Raw genomic sequence first — 14,076 nt, 5'->3', positions numbered from 1 at the left:
TCTTGCCAAAAAGAAATGTCTGCAGGCCGGTCACGTAGAAATGGGTTTCAGGAAAGATAGAGGAGCGGAAACAAACTTCTCTTAACTCCAGAAACTATATATTTAAACTGTACCGGCGATATCGATTCCTGGCCAGCTCTGTCTGCAGCGATAAACTTTCGCAAACTTTGAGAAGAGGTATTCAGGATACTATCTGTCATTTCTTTTTCCGTTGTCGCTTGGATATTCCAAATATTTAGGGCTAGACGCGATACGAGAGGGGAAGAGGTGCTCTTACCGCCGTGTCTCTTACTTTTCCGAGTTCTCGGAATTCTCGGAACTCTTACTTACTTTTCCGAGTTCTGGGACGGCGATCGATCGCAGGTCCCACTGATGCAGTTGCTATGCTCCAGGATCTTTTTAAAATACATGTCGTGCCCACAGGAAAGCGAGGTAATATACAGTATACAGACTACAAGGTAAACTTCTAGCTTCTATAGTAATAGGCGCCGTGCAGTCTTTTTCAGCTTTTTATAGGGGTTCGCAAAGTTTTTATTGAGTGACTGGGGCGCTCATAAATGCTTGCAACGAATGAAGTGCTGTGGAACTTGCTAAATTATCGGGATTGGGGGTGAAGTGGCGGTGTCTGGTTCAAATGTTTGATGCTTTAGAATTGCAGGGATCTAGCAACTTCTGCGGATGGACTGCAAACACAGACCAAGAAGTGTTAAAATGTTCTTGTTTGCAAACTCGACCTCTAAAATTGTTGCAATGAGCATTTACGATTGACTTCACTCAGTGCATTGTATCCTGCTATCTATACGGTTGTTACACCTAATCCAGTGAGTCAGTGTATTTGTGACATCATCGACAAACTTACTGTAGTCTATGAATGTAACCATAGCGCGCCAGAAATTATGAACGAAGCAACTACCTATACCTATTTTAAAGGGGATGATGGGATAAAAGTAGTTGGTAACAGACTTAATATCTTGGGGTTAGGCCACTGGAGGGAGCCCTGGGAGACCTGATGACATGTATAAATTGAGTTTATTACAAGCTGGTTGCTGCAAACTCCAGTAGAACGTTTTGGGCTAGTTGGTGCACGTTATAAAATAAGGTAGCCCCAACAACGAACGAACACAAGGAAGTTAAGCGCTTGTCCGTGTCACTTCAGTGTGTTCGTTCGTTGTTGGCGCTTCATTATTTTACTGTTGGAAACTCCTGATATGAAACTTGCACACTTCTGGAGTGTGCCGTATTTGCTATAATCTAACCGCCTAGGTATTCCAATGCTGAGCCAGGCCTCGGGAAGAAGAAAACCAAAGTATGAATTGATGAAATATGCCTTGCGCGTAAGTAGTGTGGGGTTAACTTAAATACAACCAAGCAAGTTCACTTGAAGGGTCGCAGTTTTAATATCGCAGATTGGCAATAAGGAGGCACTGATTCAGTTCTTCGGTTCATTCTGGTCATTGGAACGTTCGAATTAGGCTGAAAAAGGTCAGGTAAACTCAAACCCCATCACAACGAAATCACTTCATATTTCTTTCGAATCCAATAAATGACTATTTGTATATAGCCGTATCTTGGTTTCGACCCTTTCAAGAGATGTCATGAGGCTATGCCCATGAAGCTTTCATCTCCAAACGTCACTTGTTTCAATAAGTGTTAATGATCACCAGCAAAAGTATCCTAGGAAGATTCCAGGTCCAAAATATTTGGTTCGGCAAAGACGAAACAAAAGAAGTGATGTTCGCAGTTCACGAGCTGCTCGTTCTGCTCGCTCTTCCGACCTCGCGTTGCCGCCATTAATCGCCCACTTTGACCCGTTCGCGTTCAGACATAATGCAGCGTCGGCTTCTTGCCCTCCTTAGCTGCATCTGGCTCAGCTTCGCTCTGGGCATCGTCTGCACCGTGTTCACGGTCAAACTCAAGATTCAGACGGAGTATATCCTGCGCGCTCTAGAGAGCTTTTACTCGCAGCAGAAAATTACCGAAGAGCCCGACGGCGAGTGCAAGACGGCGACGTGCCGCTGGCAGGGCGACTACCTCTGGGGGAAGCTCAACGATTCGGTCGACCCGTGCGAGGACTTCTATGCCCACGTCTGTTCCGCGGCCTGGTTCCATGAGGACGGGCGCGTCGGCGATCAGCCCTACGCCGACTTCTCGGTAGCGCAGCTGCTGGAAGATTTCCGCGACTCGTTGGCCCGCTACCGGCCACCGCTGGACGACCATGGCTTGTGGAGCTTTCCGGCACAAGCGATCTGGCTGCTGCGCTTCTGCGACCGGACCTCGCCCACCAGTTGGCAGGAAGCCCGCGAGCTGCTTTCGCAGGTGGGGCTGGGCGGCTGGCCGTACGCGGACGAGCCTCTCGATGACTGGAATCTGTTGTCTGCGCTGGCGGGCTTGGAACGCGACCTGGGTGAGGGCGTGCTGGCCAGCGTGGTGCTGCGTAGGGACTTGTCGCAGACGGATGAGTACCAGGTGCACGTGGAGCCGACTGAGACGCTGCTGCGCCGCTTCCTGCTCCATCGGCGCTCCTCGGGGTCGTTGGTTGAGTACGAGACTCAGCTAGCGCAATTGCTGTCCTCGGCGGCCAGCAACGCGAGTGTCGTCTACAATGCGAGCAGCAAGGAGTCGTTGGCGTCGAGGCTGGCCGCAGACGTGGTCGCCTTCGAGAAGCGCCTGGAGGCCATCCGCATGGTTCCTGTGCTCCCTCTCGAGCAGCGCTATATTCGCGCCAGTCAGTTGGGTGCGGTAGCCAAATGGAACTGGACCACCTTCCTGGCCGAGACGCTGCGCGGTACACGCGCCGTGGCCCACAACACGACCATCGTATGCGACCGGTGCGCGTACTTCGGCAAGACCATGCTCCTGGTCCAAGAGACACCACAGAGGACGCTGGCTAACTACGCTGGCGTCAGGCTGATGACCCTGCTGTCACCGCTTCTGCCTGCCGACCAGCCATGGTCGGCCTTTGTGAATAGGCTGTCCAGCAGGGGACTAAGCGGAGTGCCCGAGCGACTGGAAAGCTGTCTCGACCTGCTGGAACGAACGTACCGATACGGCTCGGCCATGCTGGCGCGCATGTCCCTGAGTCGCCAGTTTTCTGCCGTGTACCGGAGCCAGTATGATCGGCAGCTGGCGAGGCTCGCCACTTTGGTGCTGCAGTCGGCCGGACAGCGCGCCACTCGCATGTCCTTCTTGCGCTCGGAGGAGAGGCGCAAGGCGCAGTCAAAGCTGACCGGCATAAGTCTCCAAGTGCTGGGCACAACGCCGAGCCTTTACTGGCCGGCGCTTTACTACGGCGTCTCCTCGCCGCTTCTCAGGGAGTCGGAGCCCCTGGCGAGCGTCGTCGCCCTGCTCCAGCACACGCGTCACGCCTACTTATCGTCGCGGGCGCCGAACCTCGACCTGGACGCGCAATACCCGCTGCGGGTATTCGGCGCCCCCAACACCTACTACTACCCGCTGCGGAACACTCTTTTCCTGCCCCAGAGTTTGGTGTCCTTCCTAACGCACGTGTCAAACGTCATCGACGCGCCTTTCATACCCGTTGTGGGTCGACCAATACTGACTCAGGCACTACGCGCCATCGACCCTCTCGACGGTAAGCCTGTCGACGACACGCTCGCGCTCCGCACATGGTGGAGCCATAACACGAGCGCGCGCTTCGAACAGCTGACGCAATGTCTGCTCAGTCAATACGGCTCGCTCTACTGGACCTCCAACCCCGGCACTGCAAACTGGCGGGAGCACGTGGACGTGCTGTCGTTGTACCGGGACGTGGCCTCTGTGGCTCCGCTCCTGGACACCTTCCAGCAGTGGCCCGGATCCGCTAGACTCTTGGTTCGAGTCAGCCGCGCTCGGGTTCTGGAACCCATGCAACTGTTCTTTGTGAACTATGCGCTTTCGCTGTGCGACCACCACGGCCGAGGGGCGATGAGTCGCCTTCAGACAAAACTGGGCCTGGTCCCTGCAACCGTGCGCGTCAATCTCGCGCTGGCGAACTCCAGAGAGTTTTCCCGTGCTTTTCGGTGCAAACAAAACCGCACGATGAGCCCTGCGACACGGTGTAGGGTCTGGTAAAGGCAGGCGGTCGTTGAGCGGCGTAATAAATATTTGTGGAGTTTGTAGTTTCCTGATGTGTTTAAAGATGCAAAATTAGAGACAGCAGCTTATGTGAGCAGGCATTTGTTTCCAGCAGTGCTGTTTTCAAGTTTGTTGACATAAAATAAAGAAGAGGGAATATATAGAGAACTGAATTCGGTACGCATAACGCAAGGAACATGAAAATCGCACAATTAAAAGGAGTATCAGTATATGCGGAAGTAGGATTGCCATAAGCGTGCCAAGAATAAGTTGCGTTTTTGCTGAAAATCCGCATAAAAATGGGTAATAACAGTCTGCAGCCGTGTGTAAACAAGGTTATGCGTGTATGGTGCTGAGAGAACTACTCTACAGGCAACCTCTGCTTGTGCTCAGAGCGACAGTCTTATACAAATACATATCGAGGCAGCTATGCCACTTAATGTGTAATCAAAATCAGCCGAGCAATGTAAGCAGCTTAGGTAAACACGTCGAACCTAGAGTAAGCGCGCCTCAACTGCGAGACTCTTCTCGTGTGTGGGCCTAGCCGTAGCCAATTATTCACCGGGCCTCAAGAAATCCACTTTTTGTAGCGTTTGCCTTCCCGTTGTTTAGTCTGGCGTTTGGATATTTGCAAGGCACCAGCGACGTAAATGTATAACTTTTGCGTTTTGCTAAGCACAAACATTAGACGCTTGGCCAGCGTCACGATGCTTTAACCCGTCGTTTGCCGGCTCCCTAATAAAGTTCTACCTACATACATACATACTACCGTTCGCATGATATTTGCGTATCGTATCATGCACAAGGGGAAAATACGAAGTACTTAATGACTATAGCCTAGGGCCAACTTCAATCAGTTTTGAGGTTTACTGAGCACAAGTATAAACATTGTGTGCATGACATTTGCATGTCTTTCCATGAAACTGTGTAGAAAACAAGAAGCGTATTGAACGATTGGTTGCCTAGGGCAGTGTTTCCACATCATCCGAAGAATTCCACAATGACTAAACCTCACACCGAATATACAGCTATTATTACTGCGTCATAGTGCTTTTGCTTCGCAGTAGAGGATCGCGGATGTGCCAAACCCTGGCTTCGCAGCGCATGATTGCGCAAATACAGCCCTACTTAATACCGGTAATATTCAACTGCTTCTGACTGAACAGAATCGTTAACCAACGATCAAATTTTTTAATAACATATTTTTATTGCCTTATGGCATAATGGAACATGTAAGAAATTTTAAAGGGGTATTAAATGAAAGAACAAAGGTTGGCTGTCCTATTAATTGTTCCTGGTGTCGTTTGTCGACATAGTAACTACCCTAAATTGCCCGATCATGAATTACGATCAAAGGCTGCTCATTATGATAGTTTGTATTCAATGTTAGCGGCCCGCACGAAATGCGGGGCTCATGTTGCCAGCATTTTAACTATCTCCAAGTCTTTCACTGAGCGCAAATATACACGGGAGAGGTTTTTGTCCTGCAGTATAGGCTTAGCTGGTAGCATGTTTATTGTTATTACAATGGCTGCTGTCGTTCCTATCGTATGGTTTGGCTGAACTTCTCTATTTCAAAGCAACACTCAATCAAAAGCCTCGGCACTTCGCCGAGAATGAGTTGATGGGAACTACTGGATGGCGATGAGAGAAATACGCTTCATGCTATCGTTTCTTGCCGAGTGACACCTTAACCCGATGCCATTTTGTTATCCAGATTATGGTGATGAAGTATTCTTATCACCTTATCAGGGGGTTCGCTCAGCAGCCTATAGTTGCCAATATGTAAGGTTTGGACTTTTCGGGTTAAATTTTCTGAGCAACTAAGTTTCGTTTTTTTTTTTTTTTCCCTTTCGGCGAGTATTATCTTGGACAAATGAACTATACTGACTCTTTCTGGGGAGAAAGTGTGACAGTTCTTAGTGGGTAAAAGTCATTTGAGGTCATTCTTGCTACATTTTAGGCAAGGATGGTTTATTTCTAAGTAAATAATGCGGACAAGAACGCACGTGAAAATTTTCATTTGTTGTTTGTTGCGACTGAAGTAAGAAGGAAAAGAAAATGCACGGGCCTGCTACTGGCTATGTAGCTAATTCGTAAGGGCCGGATCTTCAAAGATCCAGCTCATGCATACATCCACCCCTTTTGAGTCAGTGAACGTTTTTTCAGCACCACCTCTGCTGCCTCGTGCGGACAGAGGAGAAAAGAGAGAAGGAAAGTAAAAGACGAGGGAGAGAGAAAGACGCGCGTGGCAACAGCCGTAGTCCGCCACCGAAGTTGTGGCAGGCTAGACCCCGCCGCAAACGGCGGGGACCTACCAGTCGTAGCCCCCTAGGGCCAGGAAAAGCTACCCCTGTTTTCATTTAAGAACCAGGTTGACACGTTGTGGCTCTAAGAAGAAGAAAAAGAAAATGCACGGGCCTGCTACTGGCTTTGTAGCTGAGCCACCTCCGCTGCCTCGTGCGGACAGAAGAGAGAAAGTAGAGAAGAAAGAAAAAGAAGAGGGAGAGAAATACGCACGCCGCAACAGCAGTCGTCCACCACCTAAGCGGTGGCGGGTGCAATGACGGCCTACAACAGATAAAAATTCGGTGGCAGGCTAGCCCCCGCCGCAAGCGGCGTTGACCTGCCAGTCCCAGCCCCGTAGGGCCATGGAACAGCAACCCTTCACCACCTCGGACTCCAACGCCAGGTTGACACGTCGTTCAGCTGTCGTGGTAGGTTTAGGAAGAGAGCGGTGATGCTCGCAGTCGTTTGTTGATGACAGCGATGGAACTGCCGCCCAATCATCGTCGTCACCAGCAAATAATACTTTTTCTCCGCGTTCAGTGTCCGATGCGCAGGTAATAAGAAACCCATTATTGCCTCACTAACTGCTCTGAGCTGGTAATGATACATGATACATTTGGGTACATTTTTTGGCTAAGAAAGGACCTCGTTTGGAGCTTCTCCAGACGGCCTCTTGTTCTTTATACAACTTTTTATCAGGTGGTAGAAATTTGTGCCTTACCAATTTGTAATGACATCTGACATCGCGGTAAGGCGCCAGCCCTTCTAGAGCAATCCGTGGGTACTGACGACCCAGCGACTTGCTTGACGAAAGCTCGAACATGGCGGAAGATCTGCTAGAGCTAGTCACTGACCTTACCACAAACATATGATTTCTATGAGTAGAAGACTTGCAGTCCGTTGCTACGACACAACACCAGTGTACAAGGAGCTATTTAGCCGGTAATTCGAACAGTGCCGAAGCTGTCGACGCAGCAACATAGTGTAAAATATTAAATACGGGAGCCGTCACTAGAAAGGAACATCCATTACGTGCTTCCCTGGTTCCTGTCAGCCTGTCAGCAGCCGCCGACGCACTGTACTACTAGTGCGCACGCTACTTAGGCAGCAAAAGAAGCAGGTGAAGACAAATACAAAAACCAGGTTTCGCCGCAGAGGCCTGTGCAAATGAGAATATAGGGAAGACAGGACACAGGACACCAGGAAAACCTGGGAGGGAGCGCGCAAAAAGCCAAGAGCGCGAGGGCAGCAGCAGCGGCGGCCCTGACACGGGCACAACAGATGACCAAACAGCGGTATCACACCGGGTTCGCGAACGAGAGGGGAAGGCCGTGATGCGGCGAAGACACAGGCCTGCCTCGTACCGCCGAAGGTAAAAAGGCGGGCGCATGCGCCGTTCCATTTGTCACCGCGCCTCCACGAGGCCCGCAGCGCTCGGGGCTTGTTCTTGTCGCGGAAGCTTTCTCTTTACGCGAGCAAGTACTCAAAGCAGGGAATAAACAACACGAGAAATTCAGGTGGAAAGGAAGGAAGGAGAGACCTTGTCGCGTGTTGACCCAAACGAAAGGTGCCGGAAATCGAGCACCGCGCGAGAGCTATCCAAGTAACGTAAGGTGCAAGATGAAGGAGGCAAGGAGGCCACGAAGAAGGCGGCCTCTGGTGGCATTTCCTTGTCGCTTTATTCATGTCATGTGCCTCTTCCGTTTCCACGAGAGAACATGTCTCGTTTTCACTCGCGTAAGTCGCTGACCGATGTCCCTCGGGAATATCTTCCATGGCTCCTGAGCAAAATCGAAAGATGAAGAATAAGGAGAAAAAAAAATAAAGCTGAGGCATCCGCATTTTTATTTTCAGGCCACCACCCGAGAGCAGCTTTAGCTTGCGCAAGTTGTGAAATCTTCAAGACACTTCTCCACTGAATGAGTGCGCTTAGGAGGCCCCTTCCACCACTGCATTTTTCTTCTCAGCCATGTTCTTTTGCTGAGAAACTTCCTTTGCCCTGGTGGGCAGTAGCAAATATATTTCGCCAGATCAGTGCATATGTAAGCGCTATCTCTCATGAGAGCAAAAGTTGAGTATGCTACTAGAGTTTCGACTAAACTTTATCTTACCACCCCCGTCATCGTACTGCCCGAGGTTGTGTTCGCCGATCGATGCAGCCTGCAAAGGCTGAAGTTGCATAGGTTCTGCCTACAGACATGTAAGTTCACCCGCTTCAATTCGGTGCTTTTTCTCTACCTCCAGAAATATATAGCACCCTGACAGTAAGAAAAAAAAAAAGAAAATGAAACACAAGCTCATATCGTGCACGGCACTTTCGCCCCCGGAAATATGTGCAACGTATTCTAGTGCTGACTGTTGGTTCACGTACACCAAGTCGAAAAAGTGTTTGCTGTTCTAAAATGGGTAAGTTTCCTAACGTGTTGCAACTCGGTATACCGTAGAACTGTGGAGCATGCAGCTTCGATGAAATAGTACCAGTCGTGATTTTATTTAAATAGTAATAAAAATGAGAGCCCCATCACATTCTTTATGTTCGCACAGTCCGTTGTGTAATATCCGGTGTTGACTGAATATTGGTACTTTTCTCGTTTACTTTTACTGCCTACCCTAACGGGTGTATATTGACAATGCTCAAGTCATAGGAGTCCTATTCAGCAAGCTTGATGCAATTCGGCGAAGAGGAACTAATATAACTGAAAGATTTTTGTCATCGGTGCACTTTCACCTAACCTTTGAATTTAACTACTATATATACTTCCGCAGTGACACGTGGCATTTACTTACGGGTTCAAGAAATAGTAAAAAGGAAAACAGCAGCAAACACAATGCACCTCCGAAATCTTCGCTGCCCACCACTACGAGAGGATCAGCTACACACAACTCTCACGCTGGCGCCCAAATTTAGATGTGTTGGTCTTTTCTTTCACTGTAAACTAGTTTGGAAGCCCCCGCTTATTTGCAAAGCTTCGGGCACACAAACACTGCGGTGAAAACTCCTTTGTTTTGATACCGTGTAAATGAACTTTTTAAAAGTTAAGCGGCCTCTAACACGTACGTTCGAAATATATGAAGTCCATCGTACAATGGGGGAGAGCGTTTGGGTGCCAAGGCCTTCGCTTATTTCCAATCTAGGAAGTTGTTTTTGAGCCGAGTTTTTTCATGCCAAAAATGATAAAAAAAAAGCAGCAAAAAGCGAGAAATGTTAAATAAAAACTCCGATAGAAAGAGAAAATGTGCTGATTTCTCACCGGGACAGCGAACTACATCTTGCTAGTAGATATATATACAAATATAGCAATGAGAAAAGGTAATTACTAGACAAGAAACTGGTACGTCGTCAGGCATCTTACTACGCTTCGCCTGCCGAAAATATTTGGCTGAAAAAGCGGGGACTTCTCTCTACTATAAAGTGATGCCTGTATTGTGTTCGTAATTGCTACCGTATGCTCTCCATGTGGGCTCCGCGAATGAGAATTATTTCTCCTCGTAGCTATAAAAAGGAGGGTAGAGAGGCAAGATAGAGTCTTCTCCGAGCGCTCGTTGAACACGTTCGACATTCTTTCATGCAGCGCCCTCTTTCACGGAGAGGGGGGCTGCCGGGAAGCCATCAAAGCGGCCCGCTCATTATATTCGACGATATGCAGTGGCACACAAACTGCGACCCCAGCTCCAAGCCTGCCTGCACTTGAACATTTGCCCCCGCTTTTTTCTTTCTGCGCTCTTTCCTCTCTCTATCCCTTCCTCGAATTCGGGATTTCCGTTTTGGGCACGCTGTTATTCATTCAGCGGCGCTCGCGCGCGCTTATGTCGGCCGCGATTAAAAGGCAGTTGGCCACTGTGTAGCCCGACCCGCGCGGCCTATTGAAAGAGCGGAATGAATTAAAGAGGAGAGAGGGGCTGCCCGTTTGTCCCGCTTGCGCGGCCGTCTTTTGACATAGTCCAGAGCGGCGAGCGCAGCGCAGGACGACCAAGTGCTGCACAAGTGAGTGCGGGCCCAATATAAAAGAGCGTACATGCCAGAAAGTGGGAAGGAGGAGGGATGGCGTAGATGATGCAGACAAAGGGTATAGGGCGGAGTGCCATCCGCGAACTTTTAACCGCAACCTCCTCACTTCTACACTGCGTCCCCGGGTGTTTGGTCTGACTTTGTGTACACAGCATGATGCAGCCTGGCTTCCGCACACAGCTGTGCAAGCTACTTGAAAAGCACGGGACTCTGCTTACAAAATCATTTTCGATGTTGCTGGACAAAGGCGCGCTGGAGGGATGGAGATCGCTTGCGTTGGCTTTCACGATTTTTTTCCCGCAGTGAATTATCCAAACTTTCCTGACCCGAAGGCATCGCAACTCCAACTCCTCCGCATAAACAACTCCAACGCATAAAAAAGAAAAAGTATCACGCGGTTTCCTGCCTGCAGATTATTGTTTTCGAGATGTTAAAATACCAAGCATTGTTTTCGAAACCGGAAAGCCTATGGCACTCCTGTGAAATGCTTCAACCAAAGTGAAGCACGACACCAATTCCGACTGACGTTTTCAACGTATACAAACCATAGACCAAGGGCGTATGGAGCCCTTGATAGAAGAGGATTAAAGGTCGCGCCTTCAGCTCTTTTCATACGAGGGCGTTGAGACCTTGATGGGAACATTTATATGCACTCGCCGTGTGTTATTCTGCCTGGCCAAATTTTCTTTCTTTTTTTTTTCTTGCTACTCCATCGACCATCGTTTCAGCATTCGGATACTTTGATTTTAAACTTTTATTCATTTTCGTTAGACGAATAGAGGCTGCGCGCTTCCCTAACCGAGGACGCGGCCTCTGCAAAGGACAGATAGGCTTCACTGCCACGATGAAGGCGACGTAGCGCTACTCGACAGGCATTCAGCAGGAACGGGTGGTACAGATGAACGAGTTCAGTTATGGCATTTTTTCGGTTTGTTTGCGACTGTTACAGACGCAGCAATTGTTTTTGTTTTTGTGTGAAACAGCCCGCCCAAACGTTTGCTTCCGGGGTCGCTTTCTTGAGACAGCCGGCAGTAATCAAGGCTAAGGCATTCGTGTACTGCTTGCACAATCGCCAGCGAGGATTCTCGTGAAAGTTCAAGGCGAGCATTTGCCAGACTGGACGTTTTGAACGAGGATAAAAGGCAGGCTTTTTCTGAAGCACGACACAGTTCTTTTGAGCGCGGTTTTTCTTTGTGTACGCTCGCAGTGGCTTCATGCGCCATCGCATAGTGCATTCGACTAGTGTATACGGCCGCGAATTTTCTATGAAAGTTTACGTGCCCAGTTTTACTTGTGCAGATCATAGAACACTGAAAAAATAGTACAAACGAATAAATCTGTTTTCTTTTTTTTTTTTAAATCCTGAAACCGACGTCCGTTCTATTGCCCCTCTGAAGTGGCATGTATGTACCTTTTGCACTTGTGTTTTCACGAAGTTGCGAGGAATCTCCGAGAAGCTTAAAATGATCGGTAATTATGACACGATTCTTTTTTACGCGATTCTCTCTTTCGTCACTGCTGCGGCACCCCTTTCCTCAATAAAAATGTAACGAGTGTAGAGTGGTATAAATAAGACTGAAAAGGCCACTAATATTACTGTGCTTACAAATGCACTTCCTCACAGCTAGCATCGTAGTTTTACCAAATCAACCACGGTGTCGGCAGCTCGTGTTGCTGTTTCCCTGTTTCTTTACTACATCTCTCCTATTTCCTATTTTCTACAACGGCTCAGTCGATATGTGTGCCATCAAGAGTGAGATGACGGGTAGGGCAGCGAAGGGCAATCAACGAAAGACCCCATGTGCTGACATGGCTTAAGTGGGCGGACTCATACCAGGTTGGCTCGCATGGTTCAATTACACGTTCCATGACTCTTGCAGCACGCTATAAGGCAACTGCAGTCAGCGTAATTGAAACAGTGATGGCGCATGCAGTGAGTAATGTTCTACGATACGCACACAACTAGAACAATGTCCGTTCGCTGTCTAACGTGTCATCTCGTTCCTTCAGTGAGCATACCGAGCCCTGGCTGGCGGCTCCTTGGCATGCCCAGACAGCATGGCATTTCTCTTAGGTTAATCGACAGCGCTGGAACACAACGAACACAACGTCTATGTTTATTTTTTCTTTCCAGCTGCTTCGCATTCACATACTGGCATTGACACATTCGCTGGTCCTCGTGTTGCGCGGTGCAGGATCGAGGTCGCTGCGTCGAACGCTCTTTTCAGATGTCGTGTGCACTCTATGGGCAGCGTTACACATTTCTAATACAAAGAACCGAACGTGGTCATGCTTTTGCCTCGTGAAAAATGTAAAAACCACCCGATACTCTCTCTCTCTCTCTCTCACACACACACACACACACACACACACACACACACACACACACACACACACACACACACACACACACACACACACACACACACACACACACACACACACACACACACACACACACACACACACACACACACACACACACACACACACACACACACACACACACACACACACACACACACACACACACACACACACACACACACACACACACACACACACACACACACACACACACACACACACACACACGCGCGCGCGCGCGCGCGCACGCACTAAAAGCCTAGCTTTTTGAGAAACACCTGAGAAACACCTCGCTTTAGAGGATCGGTCTACGACTGGCCATGGCACCTATTAACTTGCGTTACCCTTTTCACTGCTGTCCACAGCATTCTAGGATTAAATAAAGGCTCGTTTTCACTCTCTCCTTCGCTTGCTAAAATATGGGGAGATCAGGCAGCACTATAGATTGGATCGTAGACTGGTATCCCCGCCAGACCCGAAATTAAACAGCAGAAAAGCAGTCACGTGGAGGCGACTGCAAACTTATACATATCCGCTCCCGGTTATGGCGAACCACATGTTCCCTGAGGCCAGGAGTGATAAGTGCAATTTTTGGGGGGCTAGAGGGGCCCTCGACCACATAATATGGAAATACCCGTATTCTCCCAGGGGGACTCTCAATATAGGCAGTAGAGACACCTGGGAGAGCCTGCTGCGTAGCTCGGACCCTGAGCTCCAGCTCCTACTCGTCCAACTGGCTGAAGAGGCTGCTGGGACCCAAGACCTCCCAGCCTTCATCTGAGGCGGCGGCATCCGCCCCCTGACCTGCGTGTCGGGGGGCGGGTAGATCATCTTCTCTGTTGGACATTAAGTTTAGTCCATCCATACATCTACTGCTTTGCTCCTGCTTATTAAATTATATATAAAAAAAAACAAACAAGAGGGCTCGTCCGCGATTTGAACCCGAGACCTCTCGCACCCTAAGCGAGAATCATACCCCTAGACCAACGAGCCGGCGTGATAGGCTGCAGAGAATCACTTATGACAAAGTTTAGGAGCAGAAAAGTAAAATAGCTAAGAACGAGAGTTCGTTATTGCAAAGTAGAAAAATTGACAGTTTAGCCGGCGTTTAGGATTCGCTGATATGCTACTCTGCGTACGAAATGGACTTGGGAAGTGAAAGGCGGACTGAGAGAGGTTTAAAAAAAAAAATCCTTTCCGAGAGCACTGCAGAGTCTGCACTGGAGAAATGCGTAACCCTGCCCGTTGCTGTTATGCACGGTATATCGCGCTTGCCTTCTAGAGATTTCACACTGCGGAAATTAGGATAGTAGAGAGATTTAGCTTACCGTTATCCG

General features: G+C 49.0%; 1 protein-coding gene and 1 long non-coding RNA gene across 2 annotated transcripts in view; one reads left to right on the top strand and one right to left on the bottom strand.

Annotated features, from left to right (window-relative positions):
• Positions 1-14,076, bottom strand: part of LOC146199673 (uncharacterized) — a 178,685-nt gene that overhangs the window by 5,113 nt on the left and 159,496 nt on the right. The window lies entirely within an intron of this gene.
• LOC146199677 (membrane metallo-endopeptidase-like 1) lies at positions 1,828-4,071 on the top strand. The gene has a single exon (XM_084592801.1). The coding sequence runs from the start codon at positions 1,828-1,830 to the stop codon at positions 4,069-4,071; it is 2,244 nt and encodes a 747-aa protein (XP_084448927.1).

The sequence above is a fragment of the Amblyomma maculatum genome, chromosome 2 (genome assembly GCF_055883805.1).
Source record: "Amblyomma maculatum isolate TAMU_Amacu chromosome 2, ASM5588380v1, whole genome shotgun sequence".
NCBI classification, from domain to species: domain Eukaryota; kingdom Metazoa; phylum Arthropoda; class Arachnida; order Ixodida; family Ixodidae; genus Amblyomma; species Amblyomma maculatum.
Note: the sequence above shows the minus strand (reverse complement) of the source record. Positions and strands in the feature narration are given on the sequence as shown.